Below are 26560 nucleotides of genomic sequence, written 5' to 3'. Positions count from 1 at the left end.
AAAGGTCAAGTTACTGTCACATCTGTTAATTAGAGAGAAATACATGTATAAAACAAGGCACGATTGAGAGAATCACATTTGTTGTCTTATTTGAAGTCGTCAAGGTAAATGTAATCCATCTTTTTTATTTTCGTATCTTTGTTTCATTTGATAACTTTTTGAATTATTTATCTAATACTTACTTAACATTAAAGTTTGTAAGGCAACATTTATATTTAAATAATTAACAAGTATATAACATTCCTGAACAAAACCATAGTATCTATTTAAAATGACTTATACATGTAGGTCCATTAGGCCGGAACTAATTTTAATGAAATATTTCAATATTGTATATATTTTTGTTATACACAATGTCATTATAAAATCATATTTGTATTGTATCGTATCGTAAGAGAGACATGCAGAATGATATTTTTTATTTGTGTGTAAAGTGTTTTGCGAAAACATTTAAGTATTACAAAGTTTACTGGACGCTTCTTGTGCTTGGTATATGAACGGGCATTCGGTGTTGAGTTATTTCAGGTTTGTTGATAGTCAACAAAAATAACGATTGTTTAGTTCTGAATGTTGACCTTTTTCTGAAATAGAAATCTGAACCTTTAAATCGAAACAAACATATTTCACCGTATTGGAAACTATAGAATTTAAAATCTTTATAGATATTTGAAATACTAATATACGAAGAACAATATCTTGTTATGTTGCAGATGAACACATTAACATATGGCTTGGTTTTACTAGCAGTTATCGTGATTGTTCAGTCTCAGATTCCAGGAATAAGTAATTATTTAGTATAATTATGTTTTCTTACATTTAACCCTTCCTTTTTTAAAGCGTCACCAACGAGTCTTTTTAAATTAAACGCCCATCTCGCGTTCAAAATTTAAATGCTGGTTTCTATAATGAGTTTATTATACAAATTAGATAAGTTTGCCATTTGTCAAAATACAAATTTGATATAGCTTTTATAAGGGTCCTGTTTGTTTATATGTTTAATGTTATATTTGTAATTCTCATCGGATTTTGTCAAATGTGTTGACGTCTTTTCTATTATATTTATGTGTTATGGAAACAAAAATTAATCACCGCCGTCATTTATTAGATTTAATTTTGGTCAACATAATCTGTACGATAATTTAAGTTTGAAGTTGGATTCATAACAAACTGCACATATACATATTATAGTTAATTGCTATTAATAAGTATTGCAATATGCATTGTGTTAAAATGCAATATCAGTATTTAGTTCTATTTTAATCTTTAATCAATCCTAATTCTATCTTACTTTTGAGATATAGTTTTTCATATGTGACGTAATTTTTCTGCTATTTCAGAAATTTCATATGTTCAAATTTTTAATGCCTTTTCACCATCGTATGTGACGTAATTTTTACTGCCTTTTCACCGTCGTATGTGACGTCATTTTCATAATTTACTGCGTTGAGGCCTGGACTGAGTCGGGTGTGTCTATTCTGTGTTGGTCATTCATTATGTATTCGTGTTTGTTTTATGTAATGAGTTAATACTTCAGTTTCATTATGTATATCTGTTATATTCATTTGATAAAATTTACTGTTTGCAATAGCATTAATTGTTCTAAATAATTAGGATGTTCTTATTCCAAGCATACAAACTTAGCCGTATTTGACACAACCTTTTTCAACTTTTGATCTTCAGTGCTGTACAACTTTGTACTTTTTTTCGCTTTCGATCTTTTATATCTGGGCGTCACTGGTGAGTCTTGTGTGGACGAGGCGCGTTTTTGGCGTATTAAATTTTCAACCTGATGCTTTTTGTTATTCATTAATCATGTGTTTCTTTGTCTAAGACGTTTTCCTATTTATTTGTATTGTAGTCCTGTAATATTAAGTTGTCATTTCTATGTTATATTTAACATTGCCATTAAAGTGCGAGGTTTGGCATGCCACAAAACCAGGTTCAACCCACAATTTTTTCCCTTTAAAAATGTCCTGTACCAAGTCAGGAATATGGCCATTGTTATATTATAGTTCGTTTCTGTGTGTGTTACAATTTAACGTTGCGTCGTTTGTTTTCTCTTATTTTTGAGTGTAAATTGACATTGCGATAAGACGTTTCACGGTACTTGTCTATCCCAAATTCATGTATTTGGTTTTGATGTTATATTTGTTATTCTCGTGGGATTTTGTCTGATGCTTGGTCCGTTTCTGTGTGTGTTAGTTACATTGTAGTGTTGTGTCGTTGTTCTCCTCTTATATTTATGCGTTTCCGTCAGTTTTAGTTTGTTACCCCGATTTTGTTTTTTGTCCATGGCTTTATGAGTTTGAACAGCGGTATACTACTGTTGCCTTTATTTATTCAATTGTTTACTAAAATTATTGAAGTGCCTTAGTTTGTGCATGTCAATGAATTTTTTAAAACAATGCACCATCTTAATGGTCAATACTGAAATGATTTTTTCAAATAATTCTGCAATGTGTCTTCAAAAGATGTACAATAGAAAAAACATAATTATGACAGTTATGGCTTATCATTCAGAAAGACTAATTTCAAACTCAATTTAAGTTAAAGGTTGTCCAGGTTGTAGCGTAAAAGGGGTATGTTACTTACCTAACCAAGAGTGGAAACAAGGATGCTGGACGAAGAAATGCGTCCTCTATTCTTCCGGTAATCTACAAGGATGGAAAACGCCAATTGTAAAAACACGTATGTTTTTTTCTCTTTCTCTTTTTTATTTTGTGAATTCTTTGAAAATGTAGGTGTAAAGTTGATTTTCATATTTGATGCTATAATGTATGTTTTTGTTCAAGTAATTTTATGTTGTTGATATATGTGCCTTGCATTGAACACCATAGTCTAACGTTTAAAAAAAAAGGCTTGTCTGACTTAAAAAATCTATTTTCTAAAAGAGCAGTTGGTATCTTTCAATTGGTTTTTCATTTTGAATCTGATGATTTCTATAGTTCAAGCTTAAAATGTATAAATATATCATACTTAATCATATGAAGTCATTTGTAGAATGTCCAGATAACCTTGGTAGATGTGTCGATCACGGTCAACAAGTCTCAGACGGATGTTTCTGTAAAGTCAATGGATGGCAATGGTCAGTGATTGGAAAATGTTATGGAAAATGAAATAAAAAATGAGTCATAAAATATTGTCTTTATAGTTTTCATGGAAATGTGTTATAGTTTTTATTATAGAATTATTCAGAGACTTTAAATATAATCAGTAAACAATTTATTCCAATGAAGAAGGCCGTAATGGCCGAAACGTATTGGAATTTGTGTTATAGTTTTTATTATATATATTTATATATATATTAATTAATCCTTCCCAAACAAAGTTGAAGTAACTACAACAGCTGACTATTTTTTAGTACATTATAGTAATAAAAGGTATCAAGCTTATAATTTAACACGCTAGACGAGCGTTTCGTCTACATATAACCCATCAGTGACGCTCAGATCAAAATTGTTAAAACGCCAAACAAGTGCAAAGTTGAAGATATGTGTTGATCCGTTAAGATCATTAACTAGAACCTTTTATATTTAAGTATAATAACATATACAAGTACCAACACAGACTTGTTATGATAACACGTCATGAAACAATCATTCTCTGTCATTTAATTTATACAACATCTTGTAATATGATAGTGAAATCAACCACCATTCTTTCTTGATATAATGATTTTCTGCTATTTTGAAAAAAGCATGCAAAAAATTCATCAAATAGTTGTTTCATTGATAATTGACAATATATTTTAATCTTTTCATGTAAAAAGAACTGTCACATTAAGTGTAAAACGTTGACATGGGTACTATTAAATTAGAGTTAAAAAAAATAACAGAATTTTAATTGTAACAAGATATCCTCAAGGTAGCCTTCGATGGAATTTGTTGTCCATTTTATTCATTTGGTCAAACTACCCATCATATATTCAAGTTTTCATACATACCTGACTTTCCCATTTTCGGAGGTTGAGCGTTCCTGGTAAAGAAAAATTTTAAAACAGTACGTCTGACGCACCACTGTCATTACAATTTACATAAATGCTACTATTTTTTGTCAGTGATTTTACTCTGGTATATAATACTTATCAAAGGTACCAGGATTATAAATTAATACGCCAGACGCGCTTTTCGTCTACATAAGACTCATCAGTGACGCTCAGATCAAAATAGTTATAAAGCCAAACAAGTACAAAGTTGAAGAGGTCTGAGGATCCAAAATTCCAAAGTTGCGAAATATGGCTACGGTAATCTATTCCCGGGATAAGAAAATCCTTAATTTTTCGAAAAATTCAAAGTTTTGTAACAACAAATTGATAAAAATGACCATATTAGTGATATTCATGTCAACCCTATAGTACTGACTACTGGACTGGTGATTGACTACTGGACTGGTGATACCCTCGGGAATGAAACGTCAACCAGCAGTGAGATTATTCAAATATAATTCGTAACTTATAGAAAAGTGTCATCAATTTGCTATATAAACTTTACCTGTTTTAAATGTGGATTTGAAGATATTGTGAAGAGATTACTGTCGATTTTACCATATGGTCTTTTGAAAAAAACTTGACATGTGTCATAGAGATTTCTTTCCCATTCAAAAATGAAAACAATAATCTTCAATTGATTCATATACAATACAAAAAAATCTGTTCATCTTTTTCTTCTTTTTACACTATATTTGCCAGTTACTTGTATACGAAAGGATTAAAATGTATCGGGGGTTTATCATTATTGATGACACAAGTGTTAAGGGAACTTTTGCATGTTTTTTTTTATAGTGTTTCATGTTACAAGATGCTGAAAATGTCACCTTAAACAGAATGATTGATTCATTGCTTGTAAGCATACACGTTAGCGCTTGTATGTCTTTTCTATATAAAAAAGGGTGACTTTTTAAATGCTTAAAGGTCTGAAAGAGAAAGTCACATACACATATTGTAAGCTGTACTTGTTAAACATGCTAGCTTGTAAAATGTGAAAAAAGGTTTGCTTCTTGTATGAAGAGGCATATGTTTTTTTTTCCATTTTAAAGATATGTAGGTGTTAGCTTTAGTATCGCTTATCATTTTCAGTACAACATAAGGCAAAATCAGTTACTGACCTGTTATAAACACAATATATATATTCAAGTTATTTTATCGAGGGAAAACAAAACAGGGTGCTTCGGCTAGCTAATCGTAACTTGCTATGCAATCCTTCACCCGGTATGAAAGTCCATTATGTCACAATGTCACCATAGATATTGTGAGATAATAAGACACCATCGGTAGATTAATATATCAGACAACTATTCTGTTATTTAGATAGTTAAAGAACCGCGTAACATGACGCTAACGAACTAGGCCGTGTTCACATTGACCTAAACTCGGTGTTGTGTTAGTGTAAGTCACACGTAAACTAAACACAATTACGTTCCCATTGATAAAACTCAATGTTAACATGTAGTTTAAATCATGTTTTGTCTACATGCAGTCGATAGTCAATGTAGGCCTTGTGTAGGTTAAATGTACACAAAACTAAGCATGTAGAACATTAATTTTGCCATGAATATTTAAGGAAGAAACGATTTTTGAATAAAATTTATATTTATAACAATTATTAATAAAGTTCTTTTCAGAAATACTTGTCTAAACCTGATATATCTATTTCTTAAAAAAATAAATTTACGTAGCTTTATTAACCCTTTATCAAGACTGAAAGCATCATCATAACAGAACACATAATTCATTTAAAAAGGTCTTCCAGAATCGACTGGACGTACACAGAGATATTTGTCACTGGTCTCTACTCAAACAATGATTCACTCATAATTGCATTACTGAAAAAAGTGTGAGGTAAATTGGACTCGGACTTCTCTTGAACTGAATTTTAATGTGCGTATTGATATGCGTTTACTTTTCTACATTGGCTAGAGGTATAGGGGGAGGGTTGAGATCTCATAAACATGTTTATCACTGAACTAGTATATATATTTGTTTAGGGGCCAGATGAAGGACGCCTCCGGGTGCGTGAATTTCTTGCTGCATGGTTGTCTATATCAGATCCGTTAAAAATTTAAAATACACTTCGAAAAGAAAAAGAATTAAAAAATACCCCCTCCCTTTGCCAAATACTCTTTGGAGAAGAAATACCATTTGAAAAAAAAAACAAAAAAGATAGAAATATCGTGATCCTTAAAATGCCAATCCTATTTGTTCGTCTGTAATCGCTCTGCTGCAGCCTACGGTTTCGAATGCGTAATCTTCAGTATCTTTAAACTACTGCAAATCATCAAAATGGCTTTCAGAAAGAAGGAGCAACCACTTAACTAAAAAGAAAGGGGGGGGTGTAATTTTTTTTTCTGAGTCAGATTTTTTCAGTTTTTTATCCGATGCTAGAAATCGATTTTTTTTAATATATAACAGTACAATAAGGGGTCCTTATGCCGAAATCCTGGGATAAAAACATGAAATCCTAAGGCCCCGAACTCATAGAAATTTAAATCCCGACATCCTGAAATTCGAAATAAGAATTCCCGGATCCCAAAAGGACAAATCCCGAAACACTCGACCCCGGAGTCCCGATAAAGGCCCTATAATGTATGGGGAAACTCTGGATTCAGAATATTTTCTTTTATCATCTATATGGTCAGAATATGTTTTGTGATTATGGAAAACACCTTTCCCCCTATTTGAAGTCAGAAGGTCGTTCCCTAACTGCTTATTATCATTAAGAAAGGTTGTCCGAAAAATTTGCATTCAGTTCTACGTAATGAACATTTAAATGACGTATAGTTTACTCAAGTGTGAACAAATCTTATGTACAGGTAATTAAACAAGGTGTATAGATGTGAATAAATTTGATGTGAAACCAGTGTACATTACATTAAACTAATTGTGAACATGTTTACTGTACATGGCTTTTGTTGTGAACACGGCCTTAGTAAGAAACATACACTTCTTGTTTGTCAATCAATTTTTTATGGTGACAGTAAATCTGTGTAATACCGATTTCATTTAATTTTCTGCATAACTCTGTTGAAGCATTGTTTGTATAAGAAATGCATTTCTGTCAATAATGTCCGTAAAGTGTCTTGCACGAGAGTAACGTTTATAACTGAAATATGTATCATAATACCTCTTACGATGGAGCATTAGAGCAGAGGTATGGTGATAAATTTGCAAATTGATATCATCAAGGTTATCATAGAATCTAGTTTACAGTCTTAGATGTGTGTAAATATCAAAGATAATGCTATGGTATGAAGCAAACCTCCTACTGCCGGTAACACCCTTACTATTAAGATCATCTAGATATATATATATATATATATATATATATATATATATATATATAAACAAGTCTAAATTGAAAACTACGTTCAAACCTATGATTGCGTTGGATAAAAACCGTAATATTTATACGTGTGCATGTAAAACAAATTTCGTTGTATATATATATATGAGATGCAAACACGCACTGAAATATGGGTTATTAGGTTATGAGACAATATTAATAATATCTTAACGTGACACTTTGGCAAGATGGCTGTTCTGTTTGTTCTTAAAAGGTTCAGTTCACTTCTTCTGGTTTATTATCTAAACTTTATTGAAAATTCCTTATTGAAAATACATTTATCAGTTCAAATTATAAAGCTTTCTGTAAACTATGCATTTTTCAGTCCTAAAAAAACACTTATTCAATTATAATTTTTCAACATTTGAAGAAGTATAAAGCCTTTTTTGTCTTGCTAAAGAAAAGGTAAACATGCCAAAACCATATAGAAGCTTACCATGTGACGTTTTTCCATTATGGTTATAAACGACCGTAGCAAATTTCATTTAACCAAAAGGAAGCAGTTGCCGAGAAAAAACCTCACCTCATACAATTGATTTATTTAAGATTTCCATTTGTTTTCAATCTGTAAAAATCTGAGATATTACATGTACGTGCCATTTAAAACAAAATTGATGGATTTTCCTTTTTATCCTATATGAATTGTTAATTTTATCATAAGAGATGAAGAAAACCTAAGGTTGAACGATTGATCATTCGGTCTAGGAGAAGATGATGCATTCATTAATTCTATTTGGCTTTGAACTAGTTTTCAGCAACTGCGAGTACTCTTATGTAGGTGATTTGTTTCTAATAGTTTCTATTGTTTAAATGTTAGTCGTTTTGTTCCTTGTACTGATCTAGTTAAGCCTTTTGTAACTGATTTTTACAAATCTTATGTTGTGTTTTTACATCACTGTACCAAGTTGGGGAAGGGTTGAGCGCTCACAATTATTTTTAATAAAATTAAGAATGGACATGGGAAATGTGTCAAAGAGACAACAATCCGTCCATAGAGCAGACAACAGCCGAAGGCCGATAATTTGTCTTCAATGCAGCGTTAACCCCACTTTATGAGCCTGTACGTTCGTGGTAGTCGTTGAATCATATCTGCTATTATAAAAGATGTAGTATGATTGGCAATGAGACATATTTCCACAAGACCAAATGACACAGAAATTAACCGATATAGATCACCGTATGGCCTTCAACAATAAGCAAATACCTTACCGCATAAGCAGCGCTATTAAACGCCCCGAAATTACAAACTTAATATAAAACAAACGTTTGCTTTTTGTAAAATGTATTGTTATAAATAAGGCCCTCTAACTTCTAGTACCGTGACCTATAATTACAACAACAGTGTGTGAAAATAATGTTTTTCAGTGACCTCAGGCTTCTCAGTGGATGGTACCATCTTGGATTAACAGTCCATTACATGATTGTGTTTACGTTTTTTTTAATGGAACATCAAATGACTAGAACAACCTATGGTTCTGCATAATTGTTTTGTTTTATGATGAATTACAGTTAATTCCTGTAGTATAATAAACATAAAGGCAAAAATGGTAGTGGCGTCTAAAAGTTATTGCTCTCAGGAAAATTTGTAGAAATATTTTTCGCAGGCGTTTTGTATGAAAAATGAATTTCCTTGAGGATGGTCAGCATCTGTTATAATTAAGCTGTATATAAACACTTGATAGAGATATTTGTATCAATGCTGTGACTTCATATTGTACAAGGTAGGTTGAAAAGCAAACAGATTTATGTTCGATGGTAGTTTTGTGATGATTTGAGTTCAATAAACAATAAAAATATTTCAGAAAATCTGTTGAAAAAAAGTTTTTTTTAAGGGACGCTGAAGATTAGTCATATATTTAATTTTATAGATAAAAAAAGAACACCATATACCTAAATGTACTTTGCTTGATAACATTCTTGAACAATAAGTTATGTTTGCGTCAAACCGTGTCCATGTTTGGTTCATTGAAGTGTGTCTGTAATTTTGGTGTTGATTGTATAATGATTCTTTATTTAATTTTAACTGGTATGTTTTAAAACATCAGACATGTAAATCAGTATTTCTTTGTAATACATACAGCACTGCAGACTTGTTTTGCTCGGCATAAATTTCATAAGTTACACATTGTGTGGAGATCGTCTAGATCTGGAGTATTGATATAATTAAATGCCCTATAGTGTTTTTAATGATCTTTATAATAGTATGTGTTTAACTGTATTATGTTATCTTCCACTGACTGAAACATAAAAGGAACTGTAAATTTACAGCAAAACCTATTCTTTGAGTTGACAGTATTTAGTTTTTTTGTAATGTTTTGTAGAATGATTGTCTTTCGTTTTGTTTTATTTTGTTATTTGGCATCATTTTGTAGAGGTTTCTATCAGTATTGAGTTTTTATCCTTTTTGATATCATTACTTTTATAATCTTGTTATCAGCTCGTTGTATCTTTTACTGTAACAGTTGCAAAAACTTGGATATGTTAGGTGGTGTCGAACTTGCTTTATTAAGGTTCTATTTTGTCATTTATAGCTAATGATAGAAAGTTAGTTATCTTCAAAGTGTTTTAAAAACTTTTCTTAAGTACTCGAAAGCCCTGTGTTGTAGATCATATCCAAATTTTGTAGGTCCTTCTTGTAGAATTTGTCTTTTTGGTAGACTGTCGTTGTAAGAGTCTTGTCATGCCATGCACGGTACGCTACATAATTTTTTGTATAAACTTTTTCGCGCATACACTTAGTCTTATTCTTACTTATAAATGAAACAAACAACATCCTTTTTCTATTGTATAATAGCAAACGTTACATTAAAGGCAATACACAAAAAAATTGATAAATTACTTTTACTGGACAAAACAATTTATTATAGACACTAATACACACTATGTATGTAACAATGTCTGTTATATTGCAGATGAATACATTGACATTTGGCCTGATTCTATTGGTTGTTTTAGTGACTGTTCAGTCTAGGATTCCAGGAATAAGTAATTGTATATTATTACATATGCAAAGTGATATGAAATATGTATATATGTATTGGTTCCCATGATGATCGTGGCTATTGAATCTAGTCCAGCAGAATGATATACGTCATACGCACATTTCGTCTACAAAAGGCTCACCAGTGACGTTCGAATCAAATGAATAGAATGAATGAAAATTGACATAGAAAAAAATATCCTTATTTTCGGTGTCAACTGCTTTAAAAGATAAGTGATGACACCATTTCAAACTAATTTAAAAGCCAACAGATTATAGTAACCTTAAAAAAATCTTTACTAATAATTTAATTCTGTCTATTTTCTCCAAACGAGTAAATTAACTAGACGGATTTGTTAAATGTGTAAGCGTATCCTGTTACGCCTTCATAACCCGAACGGCAAATTCTCTTTCAGTAAAAATGACACAATCAATGACATTACAGATAAGATGTCTTTACTGGAATCTTGATATCTAGTAGGCGAAAATATGTCGTCAGTGGTTCGAGACATCGACACATTGTGTCGATCGAGCAACATTTACCATTTGTTGGGTGACCGTTAAATAAAAAAAATCGAATTCAGTGGTTCATCTTTATTACTCTGTAAAGAACATGCACTTAACTTTTTATAAGGACTTTATAGTATAAACATAAACGAGTATAACGCATTTTCAGAGATATATGTAAACGCAAAACAATAGGTATGTTCATGTTACTGTAGAAAATGAAAAGTTAAAATCATTATTATTTTTTATTTCTTTCTATGTGACTTTTACATTTTATGACGTCAAACATATATATATATTTATAATAATATTTTTTCAATAGTAAATGGTTGTACCGGGTGCAGCGTAAAAGGGGTATGCTATTTCCCCAATCAAGAGTGGAAACAAGGATGTTGGACGAAGAAATGTTCCGTTTATTCCAACGGCCCCGTTCAAGGATGGAAAACACCAATTGTAAAAACCCGTACGTATATATTTTTTTTAATTGAATAATTAGATTGACAGATTGTTATTAGCTCACCTGGCCTAAAAGGCCATGTGAGCTTTTCTCATCACTTGGCGTCCGTCGTCGTCGTCGTCGTCGTCGTCTGTCGTCGTTAACAATTTTTCAAACATCTTCTCCTCTGAAACTACTGAATGGATTTGAATGAAACATAAAATGATTGTTCCTTAGATTATCCTGCACAAAGTGTGTGCTTCGATTTTTGATCCGTCAAAAAACATGGCCGCCGTTACTTAAAATAGAACATAGGGTTCAAATGCAGTTTTTGGCTTATATCTCAAAAACGGAAGCATTTAGAGCAAATCTGACATGGGGTAAAAATGTTCATTAGGTCAAGATCTATCAGCCCAGAAATTTTCAGATGAATCAAACAAACCATTGTTGGGTTGCTGCCACTTAATTGGTAATTTTAAGGAAATTTTGCAGTTTTTGGTCATTATCTTGAATATTATTATAGATGAAGATAAACTGTAAACAGCAAAAATGATCAGCAAAGTAAGATCTACAAATGGGTTAATATGACCAAAATTGTAAATTGACCCCTTAAGGGGTAAATGTCCTTTAATGACAATTTTTCACAATTTGTTCATCATATTTGCTAACTTTAAAAAATCTTCTCCTCTGAAACTACTGAATGGATTTGGATGAAACTTAGCATGATAGTTCCTTAGATTATCCTGCACAAAGTGTGTGCTTCGATTTTTGATCCGTCAAAAAACATGGCCGCCCTTACTTTAAATAGAACATAGGGGTCAAATGCAGTTTTTGGCTTATATCTCAAAAACGAAAGCATTTAGAGCAAATCTGACATGGGGTAAAAATGTTCATTAGGTCAAGATCAAAGTTAACTTTTTTAGTTTTGGTCTATTTTTTTAATACTTTATGCATTAGGTCAACTATATTTGGTGTATGAAAATATTTTATGATCTATATGTCGGTTACGCAGGTTTTATTTGAACTTGACCTCATTTTCACAGTCCATTGCTAAGTTTTAAGTGTTTGTGTTTTGGTCTCATTTTCTTTATTTATAAACAGTAAGTCATATATATTTGTAATATTGAAGAATTGTTAGCTGTACATGTTGCCTGGCATGGTTCAATATGTTCAATAAGGCATTGTTTACCAGGTGAGCGATTCAGGCTCTTGAGAGCCTCTTGTTACTTATATACATATATTTGATTTGAAAATAGCATTGTTTTCTTATTGTGCCTTAATGGTGTTTTGTCAAATCTGCTAAATCCACGTTTTGAAACTATCAAAAATACTTTTATTGTTTCATACGTAAATATGGGATAATATTTGTTAATGTTTAGAGGGAAATTCATAACAGTGTGGCTGTGGCGATTGATTGACACATTGAAATCATTCATTGACTGGGACAGATTAGGTGAACGTTTGTCTGTAACTACCACTGCTCACGACGTACTTTACGATAGATATTTAAACTGTGGGGTCACCAAAGGTTCTCCACGCCTAAATAAAATAATTCAAACAACTAATCAGGAACAACCTATACGTTTTGATTTATAATATTGAAAACTTAAAAAAATCTTTACTTGTGTTTTTGTTATGTTTTGATAATTAATTTTTATGATATTGCACGTACTTTCAGAAAAAAATGATTTAACTGGTTTTAAAAGTTACAATGCATGTGTTGATAATTATCTTTTTTTTCGGACGTTATAGGGATTTATCAATTGTCGAATTATGTCATCTTTTTAACTTTTATCTGGTCTAAAATTTTATTTTAGAACGAATGCATGATCAACTTTCAAAAGTTGTGCAAAATCAAAACATATAGACAATATAATAGAAAATACTTCTGCCAGGACTGTCTTTTTCGTACTTGCAAGTTATTGGACAGTAAAAAACCTATTGGGATCAAGCCTTGTGAAATTTGCATTTACGTATATCGTAATTTTATATATACGCAAAATGTATAATTTGGTGCATATAGGAAACTTGAACTGTTCTGTTCACTACTATATTTGTGAAAAACCCTTGGCAAAAGAAACGTATTCATTTTGGTCTCTTGTGGAGGGTTCAACTTGTCTCATTGGCAATCATACCACTTCTTTTTTTTATATCAACTTATTATTTTTTAAAGCGAACCAATTTACATAGTTATGGACGACTTCGTATATTTTATGATCGCAAATAAAATATGAATATAATATACTGTGCACTGTAGTTCGCATAATCATTTTTTTTCTTTTTTTTTATGGATTTGTCGTCTTTCTGGGAGTGATTATTTATTAACGAGTCTTTCAGCTCACTCACAAATAATTTAAAACCAAGTCTTACATTATAAAAATTTGCAAATTTTTAACATACGTCCCAGCCATAGATAAGGACTTACATTCGCAAGGTCTTTCATTCATTTTAGCGAGTTGACCCAAGCATTATTGCGGACCATTTGTCCATGCGGTTTCCGTGGTTTTTTTTTCTCTCTCTGTTATCATCCACTCATCTTTCGTGTTTGCCATGCAAAGACCTTTTAAAGCTTTCATGCTATACAGTATGTGTTTTGCTTATTTTTGAAGGTCACACGGTGACCTATAGTTGCTAACGTGTGTTGGTCGCTTGAAATGACTTGTCTGATTGTCTATCAGACCACATATTCTTATTTTTATATATGCAGTTATATCTTTAATAAAATTGAGAATTGAAACGGGAAAAGTGTCAAAGAGACAACAACCCGACAAAAGAGCAGAAAACAACCCAAGGCAACCTGCGGATCTTTCGTATCTAAGGAATTGCTATAAATATGTTAATTTCAGGTACATAGAATTAGCCATACTCAAGTTAGAGATATGATCGTCAACTTTTGCAACCGACTGCTATGTATAAGGCACCGACCCTTCATCTTTTGTTGGACCACGACTTTTTCATGGCACAGACAATTTTGTTTTCGACTATTTTAAAAATATACAATGTTTTTTTTTTTCAAAATCATACAGAGACAGATTTTTGTATAACTAGGTTTTTAAAATTTTTGTAATGGGAACAAACTGGAATTAAATTGAAAGACGTTTAATCTTCAAATGTAAAACCATCTCAAAAGATGAATGGTTGGTGCCTCATCGATCCAGTAAGATTCGTAAGAAAATTACAATTTGACCTGAATTTGTATAAAGCCTTTACCACATTAGTAGCAAATTAAGCCCAATAATTCAATAAAAATTTGTAAAAAATAACTCTTGTACATATTTTCGAGTTAATAGAATCTTATATCAGTTTGAAATCTTCTTGTATTTCTTTGCAACCTTTCTACAATCGAATTTTTCCATAATTTTGAAATTCTTGAAAGTGGTCGTTCAATTTTCTGCTTTGACTATGCAGCTTCTACGAACGAATTTTTACTTCTTATCAAAGACATTTTTTTAAAACCTGATATCTACTTCTTTAATTTAAGTGAACAACTTTAAATTAAACTTCCGGTTTATTTTTAAATCACAACTAAATGAACTAAATCACAAAGAACAAAATATCACATAATGCAAAAACGTCAATAAACTCGAAATTGAATGTTACATCTCAAAAGGTCTTTTGGTTTGTCGTGGTGTGCATGGCATTCCTGTTGGCATATTTCCTGACCAATTGCAAAGGAAAGGACCTTGAGCTCCTGAAAAAAAAACCATGACTTTATTCAAATTTGTCTGTTCATCAAAAAATTCTAAAACTCTATCTCCAATGTAAACATGAGAATGTGTGTCTTCACTAAAATGTATATAACTTTTGTTCAAACTTCATGCTTATCAGATGATTGTGATCGTATTTGGGTGATTATTGATATAAATTTCCTCATATAAAATTTTCTTGTACTTTGCCAAAATACAGATTTTACCATGCATTTTTCAAAAACATATTAGAAACAATGGGTCACCGTGCTAACTTTGAAGATAAATGTCGTGCAAAATTGTCGAATTATATAGCTTATTCACGAAAATAATTAAAACAAATCTTGAAAGTAACACTAATTGTTTTCAATATATACATTTGTATGTTTTATTCAATTCAAAATTAAATCATAACGGTAATGTACACAAAAGTCAAACCGACATTGAGAAGGTGAACATTTACCAAGTAGTCAAAAAGGTGGGGTCCACATATTCTTTTGATACAAATGGGCAGCTGGGGTTTCTAATGCACCCCATTCGTATATTTATTTTTTTGAATACCAATAATCATCCATATATTTCATCAAAAATCATATCCCATTCATATATAATTTCTCGATTGCCACATACTGACTTTTACATCTTAATTTGATTAAAACTGACTTTCACATCTTAATTTGATTAAAAACGATAAGATAGCGCCCCCTTCCCCCCCCCCCCCCAAAAAAAAAAACAAACCCCGAGGTCGAAGTACAATCCATATCGTATAGCTAACTGTTAGGGACCCTTAAAAAAATGCGTACCAAAAAAGAGAACAAAAGCATTGGCTTGACAAGTTATACAGCATAACAACAAAAATAATGTGACAGGGTTCAATAAGTTTTATCGTCCTGAACATGCATGAAATATTTGCCACTGGACGTTAAGCAAACAACAATCAATAAATCAATTCAATAAGTTTGATTGTGAAGCCCCGCGCATACATGGCCAGTTTCCTATAAATACAACAATAATAAAAAATATATATATATATATATATGGGTACAGTGCGTGATAAAATTTGGTGAGGTAATTTGATGTTTTCTATATACCACGGTTCATTTCAACGCACAGTAGACAGTACCAAGTACCACTATACCAATAATAAAACTTGCAATGCCTTAATACATGATTTTACTTAAATCCATATATTATTTGTGAAACCTTAAAAATTTCAAAAGGGTGTAGTTTCTGAATGAAGTTAATAATTATGTAGACTTTTGAAGTTCATACTCTTTATTGCCTTAAATCGGCAAATTTGTGAAATTTTATTTACGAAAGCTATAGAACGACATGTTTTTGAAATTACAAAATGTATAAGAAACCTTTTGATGACAAATTATAAATCGTTATTGTAAAAAATGTTCTTGCCGAAATATCTGTCATTTATTCCATACCAAATTTACCCTTATTACTTATTATTTATCATAATGTGGACCGGTCATTTTTACAAGTTCTTGCACAATTGGATTATTAATAGTTTACTTTCAAACTATTTACATTTTTTTTTCATACACGTGTATGGATTAAATCTGGGTAAAGTTTTCGTTAATAAAATTTCAAAAATTTGCCGACTTAAGGAATGACGTTTTTAAGCTCGGGGTTTCGGGATTGTTCCTTTCGGGATTGATTCTTTCGGGATCCGGGAATTCTTTTTCGAATTTCGGGATGTCGGGATTTGAATTTCTTTTAATTCGGGACCTCGGGATTTCATGTGTTTAAGGCCAGGACCCCTCCAACCCCCCTTCCTCATATATTACGTATGTATACACCGTAGTCCATGTATACACCGTAGTCCCTTTTCATACACAAAATATATTTTACGGGCGGCTACACCAGGTAAAAAAATATTGTTTATCTTACAGTCGATTTCAATAAGTATGTAGCTAAAGGTAATATCTTTGGTTAACTTGCTTGCTAGCTGCACCGTGAAGTTATTTTAAGGTTAGGTTAACTATCCTCCTGTAAGAGTAGACTAGTCCGACAAATATTTAACCAATCTATCTTTCTATAGGACTAGGCTACTTCGAAAGGAGGGTAGTATACCCTATCTAACAATGACCTCACGGTTCAGCTACTAAGCAAGCTGACCAAAGTGTTTACCTTTAGCTACATACTTATTGAAATCGGCTGTAACAAAAAAAAAAAAAAACATTTTTCAATCTCATAATGTTATAATTGAAATTAATCCCAAATAAAGAAGTCGGAGAATAAAGTCAAAATATGTCCGATTTGCCTTTTTTTCCCACATCAAAATTCAATCCGATCGTCTTTTAAGAGGCCAATTACGTCTACCTCACAAAATCTTGCAAGACCTAAAAAGTGTTGGCCCATAAACATGTTAAATTGGTAATGGTTTATAGCTCAAAACAAAAAAAGACAAAAGAAATATATGGAGTACTCCCATTACTGAAAGCTATAGCTCTAAATAGTTTTGTTGTTATACAATAAAATGTTCTGACGGACTCCCATGGAGGTGATTGGTATAGCTGTTCTTATAATTATATATAACTGAGCTGTTAATGAAATATTAGATATATATATACATACCAGAAAGTGACTGCGTCGAACCATCTTGATATAGAATAACAGGTCCCATAGGTTGCTGGACGAAGGGGGGCGAGATAACTGGCCAAGTTTCTATTCCACTAGATGCTGGTGAAGATGTACCTGATGTTACGGTACATGTACTTGGTACAGGAAACTTTACTGGAAACACATTGTTCTCCTCTAATGTTTTCCTAGCGGGATTTTTGATAGAAGAAGCGCCAGTATAAAAAGTTTTCTTATCAAAATTTTGAATGATGGACTGAAAAGTTTTCGACATTTCAGACACATTATCAGGAACTTTCCCGTGAAAATGTTTCTCCAATTTTGCGATATCCTGATTAACAAGCCCCGATTTAGGAACAAACATACCGCTTCCAGTTTTAACTAGATACTTGTCTTTCTTGCTGTTGATCAAGGCACCACGAATTTTTTGTGCAAAGCTGGACCTGGCACTGTTCAATCCTTTCAATCTAGTATCGTATTCATTTGTCTTGTTCCTCAGTTCTTTCTCTAACCTTTTCAAGTCTTCTGATGCGCTGTCCATCAATGAACGTTCGTCGGGGTGTTTTGAAGGGTCTCCACATTGTTCCGATGTTAGACATTTATCAATTGTACAGTTTCTCATATTGTGATCCAGACGCAAGTGACAGTTTGAACACTGCTTTCCTCTCCCTTTATTGAGATTACGGTTAGCATACTTGTTATTCAGATGTTCGAGATGTTCTCCTGCACTTTCAACTTGGGTCTCGATTTCTATCATTTCTTCTTTCAATGTTTCCAAGGAATACTCAATTGGTGATTTATATTCGAAAAGATCAAAAGTCGTTTCAACGGCGGTTTCGCTATCCTCCTTTTCGAATGAAAGCTCCTTACGGCTGCTTTTAGTCGGGTAACGTTTCGTTTCATCAGAAGACAGCTGTTTCTGCAGAAATGGTGAGGATCCCTCTGAGACACGGATATTGACAACTGGAAAATCACTTAATACAGGTAGAGCTCTTACTACACGCAAGAACCTTGTAAAATTGTTCGGTGTCAGATCCACAAAATCCCCTTCGTCATCTTTGTACTCAACTCTTATAACTGGCATCCGGTTAATATACTTAATTTGTCGGATTACGTCCTCTAAACCTTGATATCCGCCTACGGATAGTTGCATAAATTCAATGGATATTGCACTGCAACGCTCTTTTCCATAATATTCAAATCTAATTTTTAGATCAAGCTCACCAATGTTTGGGATGGTTTTTGAAAACGCCATAACGTAATCTTGCAAGCCTTGTTGTCGACCTCAACATCAATTGTGAAATTCATGTGGCGGCAAAAAGATGCGGGGAAAATTGGACCTTTTCATTTGCTGTAAGCAGGGAGGGGGAGTGATAAATTCATAATACCATATTTGGTTATCTCTATCAGTGTCTTCAAAATTAACACCCCTTAAAAATAGAATGTTCCATGCATTAACTTAACAGGTCAACCAGAAAACATAAATTAGGGATTAGCGGTTTAAAGCCGAGACTGACTATATTTATAGGTATGACCGTTTTCATATTCATTTCTTTCATATGATTGATAGAAATTAAAAGATTAAACCGAACTTTCAAAAAATATCTAACAGTTCAACAAACACAAATCGCAACATCCGATTACTAGAACTTGACAATATTATATTTATATATTTAAACGTTTAAACAAAGGCTACGAACAGCACGGTCCGCCGTCCAGATAAAATAACTCAGTATAATCACAAATTTTAACGAGGTTAGATTAGTTTTAAGTGCACACTGCCCTTTTTTAAAACTATCTTCACAATATATGAGCATCCTAACAAATGATGAATTACATAAATTAGGCCGTTAGTTTTCTCATTTGAAGTGTTTTACATTGTCATTTCGGGGCCTTTTATAGCTGACTATGCGGTATGGGCTTTGCTCATTGTTGAAGACCGTACGGTGACCTATAGTTGTTAATTTCTGTGTCATTTGGTCTCTTGTGGAGAGTTGTCTCATTGGCAATCACACAACATATTCTTTTTGTCGAGCCTTCGACTTTTGTCGAAAAAGCGAGACATAGTGATCCTACATTCCGTCGTCGTTGTCGTCGTCGGCGGCGTCCACAAATACTCACTCTGTGGTTAAAGTTTTTGAAATTTTAATAACTTTCTTAAACTAGCCTGGATTTCTACCAAATTTGGATTGAAGTTTGTTTATGATCATAACATAGTTTCCAGAAGTTAATTTTGAAGAAAAAAAATCCATTTGTTCCGTATTTTACTTATAAATCATGGACTTAGTTTTTCTGCCAGGAAACATTACATTCACTCTGTGGTTAAAGTTTTTAAAATTTTAATAACTTTCTTAAACTAGCCTGGATTTGTACCAAACTTGGACAGAAGCTTGTTTATGATCATAAGATAATATCCAGCAGTAAATTTTGTAAAACAAAAACATCCATTTTTGCCGCTTTTTACTTATAAATTGACTTAGTTTTTCTGCCAGGAAACATTACATTCACTGTGTGATTAAAGGTTTCAAATTTTAATAACTTTCTTAAACAAGCCTGGATTTGTACCAAACTTGGACAGAAGCTTGTTTATGATTTAAAGCTGGTATATATAGAAGGAAAGTTTGTTAAAATTTTGTACTTGTTTTATCCGTATTTTACTTAAAAATGGACTTAGTTTTTCTTCCGGTAACATTACATACAATCTGCAGTTAAAGTTTTTAAAACATTTATTATATTCATAAACTATCCTGGATTTTTACCAAACTTGGACAGAAGCTTCTCACAATCTAAAGACAATATTGAGTGGAATATTTTTTTCCTCATTTTTGTTGCGCCTGCGATTAACAGCAAAAGTAGGCGAGACACTAGGTTCTGCGGAACCCTTATGAATTTTTAACCGGATTTTTGTGACAAAAATGTCGGTTATTGATTTGGGGATGTACGGTGGGCGGTCGGGCAGTCGGGCAGTCGGGCAGCCGGGTGGTCGGGCGGGCGGCAATCCAATGTTGTCCGTGCATTAACTCATGAACCGTTCAACCAAAGCTTTTAAAATTTTGATATGTTGTTACTGACAACTAAACGAAGGTCAAGTTCAATAATGGCAATTTTGACTTTTACCGTTCAGGAGTTATGGTTCTTGAAAGATTGAAAAATGGAGTTTCCAGTCGTGTCCGTGCATTTACGCATGAACTGCTCTACCAAAGCTTCCCAAATTTTAATATGTTGTTACTGATGACAAAATGGAGGTCAAGTTCAATAATGACGATTTTGACTTTTACCGTTCAGGAGTTATGGTTCTTGAAAGATTGAAAAATGGAGTTTTCAGTTGTGTCCGTGCATTTACGCATGAACTGTTCTACCAAAGCTTCCCAAATTTTAATATGTTGTTACTGATGACAAAATAGAGGTCAAGTTAAACAATGACGATTTTGACTTTTACCGTTCAGGAGTTATGGTTCTTGAAAGATTGAAAAATGGTGTTTCCAGTCGTGTCCGTGCATTTTCTCATGAACCATTCAACCAAAGCTTTTGAATTTTTTATATGTTGTTACTGATGACAAAATAGAGGTCAAGTTCAATAATGACGATTTTGACTTTTACCGTTCAGGCGTTGTGGTTCTTGAAAGATTGTAAAATGGCGTTTCCATTCACGTTGTTGCATTTACTCATGAACCATTCAATCTAAGCTTTTCAAATTTTAATATGTTGATACTGATGACAAAATGGAGGTCAAATTTGATATTGACGATTTTCACTTTCACCATTCATCAGTAATTGTTCTTGTGATATTGCCAGATCACAAATAAATATTAATAAATCCGGTTTGCTGTCGTTGTGGCAGCCTCTTGTTTATATTTAGTATGTGTGTATCTTGCAAGGTTCTCATGCCCGTCAGACAGTTTTCATTTTACCTCAACCTCATTTCATGGATCAGTGAACAAAGTTATGTGTTCGTGGTGAAGTTCAAATATCAGATACTATAAGCAATAGATCTACTACATTTAGTTTATGGAATAATTGTAAGGTGTTATCTGACCTTGACCTCATTTTCACGGTTCATTGCTCAGTGTTAAGTTTTTGTGTTTTGGTCTACTTTTTTTTAAATATAACCAGTAGGTCAACTATATGTGTTGTATGAAAGGATTGTAAAGTGTATATGTCTGTCTGTAAGGTATCATCTGACCTTGACCTCATTTCATTGGTTTTTTGGTCAAGTTTGTTTCTTAGATAATATAAGCAATAGGTCAACTTTATTTAATGCAGAGATTGATTGTAAGGTGTACATGTATGTCTGGCATGGTTTATTAGAACTTGACCTCATTTTCATGGTTCATTAGTCAATGTTTAGTTTTCTTGGTTCAGTCTGTTTTTTAAAATCTATAAGCAAAGGTCAACTGCATATTAGGTGATTGTAAGGTGTGCATGTATTTCTCGTTCGATTTATGGTAGACCTTGATCTCATTTTTCTTGGACCATGTTAAGTTTATGTGATACTTGTGATAAAGCTTTATATGTAGAACTATCAACATAAAATCAATGGTTAGTAAAGAAGGCGAATGATTTCAGCGTGTGCACTCTTGTTCTCATTGTGGAAGGCCGTACGGTTATCTATAATCGCTTACATCCACTTTATTTGAAGTCATCTTCCTAATTTTTTGACATTAATGTAAAATTTTTATTAAAGGTCATGAAACGAAATAACAGTCAGGGACGTCAGTATAGTGCAGGGAAAGCGCTAGGAGATGACTTGCGTGATTTGATAGTTCATGAACTTAAAGAAAGTGGCGTCCATGTTGGAAATTCGATACCTAAAGGAATTGCGCCGAAAGTAGCCGAGAAATATAAAATTACTAAACAAACTGTGCATAATATCTGGAAAAAGTATAATGAAGATTTATCTGTAAGTAGAAGACCGTGTGCCGGTGGTCGCCCACGGAAATATGGGATTGATGAGATAGAGTTCGTCAATGTTTTGAAAACAGAAAGACCTTCCGTTGAACAGAACACTTTAAGAGACCAGCTCCTGCAGTATTCTGCCATTAGCAGCATCTCTACAAGTACAGTATCAAGAATAATAACAAATGACCTAAAAATGACGTATAAGCGTATTACACATTACAAGAAGAATAGATTTACGGTACGAAACCTTCAATACACTCAACAGTTTTTAAATTATGTCAGTAATAAAGATCCCTTCACCCTAAAGTTTATGGACGAAATGGGAGTTAAGCTTGTGGACGGACAGCCAGTGTATGGACATTCAAGGAAAGGAACTCCATGCGTAGAAATTACAAGATATGACCCTCATGCAAATTTCACAGCTAGCTTAATTATTGGTATAACAGGTGTTAAATACGTGAAAATTATTGAAGGGGCGTCAGACAGTGGTGAATATTTACAGTTTATAGGGGAAGCGTCACAGAGTTATACAAATGACGGTGAAAGTGTTTTTCAGCCAGGAGAATGTTTAGTTGTTGACAATGCGCCGACACACCACAACATGTCTGAAAGAGTTCTACGTAACTGGCTTCCAACAGTAGGAATGGAATACTTATTCTTGCCCGCATACTCTCCAGATTTAAATCCAGCGGAACAATGTTTCCGTAAAGTAAAAAAACTGCTCAAATCGGATAGATTTGGCCCTGTATTACGACAAGATTTAAAAGTCGCAGTTTACAAAGCTTTCAATGAAATAACATTAATGGACACACGATCTTTTTTCAAGGCAACTGAATATATGAACATTTAACATGTTTAAGCTAATATACTTTAAATCCCGAGGTTTCTATCAAAAAGATCAAAGAGAAAAGGTTGCCAAATGTATCACATTTTAATATGTTATTCTATACAAACAATTGGAAAGTTTGCATACACATGTATATATTCATTTTATTTTATTGGTTTCCTTGTACAGTAGGGAAAATGTAACTGATAAGGCTATTTAGAAAAAAACATATTATAGTTTGGGAACAACCATTTTAACTTCAAGGGAGGGGGTGTGGTTTTTTTCCGAGTCAGAAAATTTATTTAGTTTTTCGACACTACCAATCAATTTTTTTTCTTTAAAAATTTAACACTATTGGGTATGGGGAAATATGAATTTAGATATATTTTTTGTCATCATTTTGCTTGACCACAATATTTTTTCCCCATCAAATTGGGGATCAGAGTATTTGTTAAGGAAAAATCCATACCCTCCTTTTTTAAGTTAATGGTCGTTCCCTTAAAATACAAATGTTGAAATTGGGTCATAGTCATTTACTATTAAATCAATCTTTCAGTTAGAATATATTAGATCAGATAAGAAGTAGTTATATAAAATTAAACATACATTTTCTTTAATGTAGACTTTTTCTCGGAGATTGATTCCTTGTGAATAGTTTTTGAATTAAAGACTTAATTGACACAGTCGTATATTGTTGGTTTTATTTTGTTTTGTATAAAATTGATTCTGAAAAATATGCAAACACCACTTTCCAAGGTTGGGAGAGGGTTGGGCGCTTTCAAATGTTTAACCCCACCACATTCGTATTGTGCCTATTCCTGCAGTTCAATGGTTGTCTTTTGCTCATAATAAAATAATTGTCATGATTTACACAACGTTACTTTTTCCAATATAAACATTTCCCTTTTTTCCCCTTTTTTTTTATTAGTTTACAACATTTTAACAGAAACCACCTTGTGACTTCGAAATTAAGTAGACCATAAAGCGATGTTCATTATCTTTCTTATGTTGTATACGTTTAATTAAGTCATTTTGCGTCATGAATTGGTATTGATGCCATATTGTATGTTTTTAATATGAAGAAAGGGGTAGTCCGGTTGACCTATACGTCAATGAGACACAGAAAAAAAACGACAACAAATAAAATGGAGCCACATTCATTCTTCAACAAAAGAATAAATCACAAGAATAATAATATATGAAAACACTTATTTTTTTATTATTTAATGATATTAGCTATAAACATTATCCACTTAAAAATGAAACTTGTATGTGATGGTATAAAAATCATTAAAAACAAATTCCTTTAAAGCTTTGTGAAAAGAAAGTTTAATTTTATGTATCGAAATGTGTAACAAGTGATTATTTAAATCCCCACTGGAAGGCCTCTGGTAGACTGAGTGAGCATAAAATCATCGCCAATGACTAACTTGTTATAGGTAAATTTTTCAGTTCAATTAGTAACAAACGTTTTACTTGTCGACCACACTGTTATGAATTTTGTTCTAAACTGAGTAGTCTCGGCATTTAAGACATGGACATATTTCTATTTTTGTCAGTGTAACAAGTGAAATACCACCGAATCATAGTACGTCACATCAGGTTGCATACGAAAATAGGTCGAAAAAAATATTTCTTTGAGTTTGACAGTTGTAGGTAATAAATCCTACATTTCAATGCAGTAAAACATTTCTGGATTATTAACATATATCTTGAGTATTTCAAAGCCCCCCTTTTTTTATTTGAGGTTTCTATTTGGAATATTTTGGAAACTTGAGCTAGTAGATAGATATAGGAAGATGTGGTGTGAGTGCCAATGAGACAACTCTCCATCCAAAGAACAATTTAAAAAAGTAAACCATTATAGGTCAATGTACGGCCTACAACACGGAGCCTTGGCTCACACCGAACAACAAGCTATAAAGGGCCCCAAAATTACTAGTGTAAAACCATTCAAACGGGAAAACCAACGGTCTAATCTATATAAAAAAATGGTTACTAAAGCTTGAACACAAAAAGAGTTGAAAGTTTTATAGGTTAATTTCCAGTGATGGTTATTTTCTTACATGCAATGACATATTATGTAAATTTTTTCCTATAGTATTAGACAGGATAAAACTTAACTCATGACAAGTATTTCTTTATTTCAAAGAACGATAACTCATGACAAGTACTTCTTTATTTCAAACAACGATAAAGTCTGCACATTTTTTTGAAAAGTTCAAATTTAACTAAGACTAATAGGGGACAATTATAGTGGTATTACGTCTTATATTATATAACAACCAGCCAATATATTCTTTGAGGGAACCAAGCTTTTAATGTAGTACACAAGGCTAAACAGGATAAAAAGAAAAATATTGGATAAATATAAATACGTAACGCTCAATACAAAGCAAAAATATAAACTATGTGAGTCTGATGCGTAGATATATCCTTGACTATCAAAAGCATATTGAAATAAAATCAAATTCGAATTGCCCATTGTAAGTTCATATGATAATTGTATGTTTCTCTTGTAGAGTGTCCAGATACATATGGTAGATGTATAGATCCAGGTCAAAAGAGTTCTACAGGGTGTACATGTAATGTGGTCGGAATCCATTGGTCATACAGATGTAATGGAAAATAAATGTCTTTAAAAATTAAGACTTGAAGATCTATTCTTTTTAATTTCCGTGCAAGTTGTTGAAAGACGTTATAAGTAAACGATCAGTTTGTTCTTTTCTGACTTTGCTCTTTTGACAGGTTGTAGTACACACAAAAAAAATAATATTTTGTATGTTTCTAACATTTAAAAAAAGTTTTTTTCTCCATAGAAGTAACCCATCGGTTTATACATATAAATAACTGCAAATAATCACGACGAATTGTAATTCGAACAGCATTCGAATTGTATGTTTCAAACATATATATCGTACTGTCGTCTGCTCTACAAAAAGCATAATTGTTTAATATCATTGCATCAGGTTTTTTTTTTATTCTTATTTGTATTCCATCTCTGAAGGAGAATTTGATTTGATTTTCTGAATAAAGCTATCCATGTGCGATCTTCTTTGACATGATCTTCTGAATAAATTTCTGCATTTATTATGGAACGCCACGACTGCCTTATGTTCATAATCAGCATTATACGCAGTGTTCACAGCATTATATGAAGTGATCACAGCATTATATGTAGTGCTCACAACATTATATGAAGTGATCACAGCATTATATGCAGTGCTCACAGCATTATATGCAGTGTTCACAACATTATATGAAGTGCTCACAACATTATATTAAGTGCTCACAACA

General features: G+C 32.5%; 1 protein-coding gene and 2 long non-coding RNA genes across 3 annotated transcripts; 2 read left to right on the top strand and 1 right to left on the bottom strand.

Annotated features, from left to right (window-relative positions):
- The first annotated feature begins 49 nt into the window (after positions 1 to 49).
- LOC143078267 (uncharacterized) lies at positions 50 to 3151 on the top strand. Its single transcript, XR_012979142.1, has 4 exons — positions 50 to 104; positions 711 to 783; positions 2548 to 2688; positions 3001 to 3151. It is a non-coding gene; the product is annotated as an uncharacterized LOC143078267 (long non-coding RNA).
- Positions 3152 to 9030: 5879 nt separating this feature from the next.
- LOC143078266 (uncharacterized) lies at positions 9031 to 25912 on the top strand. Its single transcript, XR_012979141.1, has 4 exons — positions 9031 to 9058; positions 10250 to 10322; positions 11147 to 11287; positions 25786 to 25912. It is a non-coding gene; the product is annotated as an uncharacterized LOC143078266 (long non-coding RNA).
- LOC143080136 (uncharacterized) lies at positions 14511 to 19190 on the bottom strand. Its single transcript, XM_076255843.1, has 2 exons — positions 17536 to 19190; positions 14511 to 14951 (listed from the first exon to the last, which is right to left on the bottom strand). The coding sequence occupies exons 1-2, from the start codon at positions 18791 to 18793 to the stop codon at positions 14857 to 14859; spliced, it is 1353 nt and encodes a 450-aa protein (XP_076111958.1). The 5' UTR covers positions 18794 to 19190; the 3' UTR covers positions 14511 to 14856.
- Positions 25913 to 26560: the final 648 nt, after the last annotated feature.

This window comes from Mytilus galloprovincialis, chromosome 6, assembly GCF_965363235.1.
Source record: "Mytilus galloprovincialis chromosome 6, xbMytGall1.hap1.1, whole genome shotgun sequence".
Taxonomy (NCBI): Eukaryota; Metazoa; Mollusca; class Bivalvia; order Mytilida; family Mytilidae; genus Mytilus; species Mytilus galloprovincialis.
Note: the sequence above shows the minus strand (reverse complement) of the source record. Positions and strands in the feature narration are given on the sequence as shown.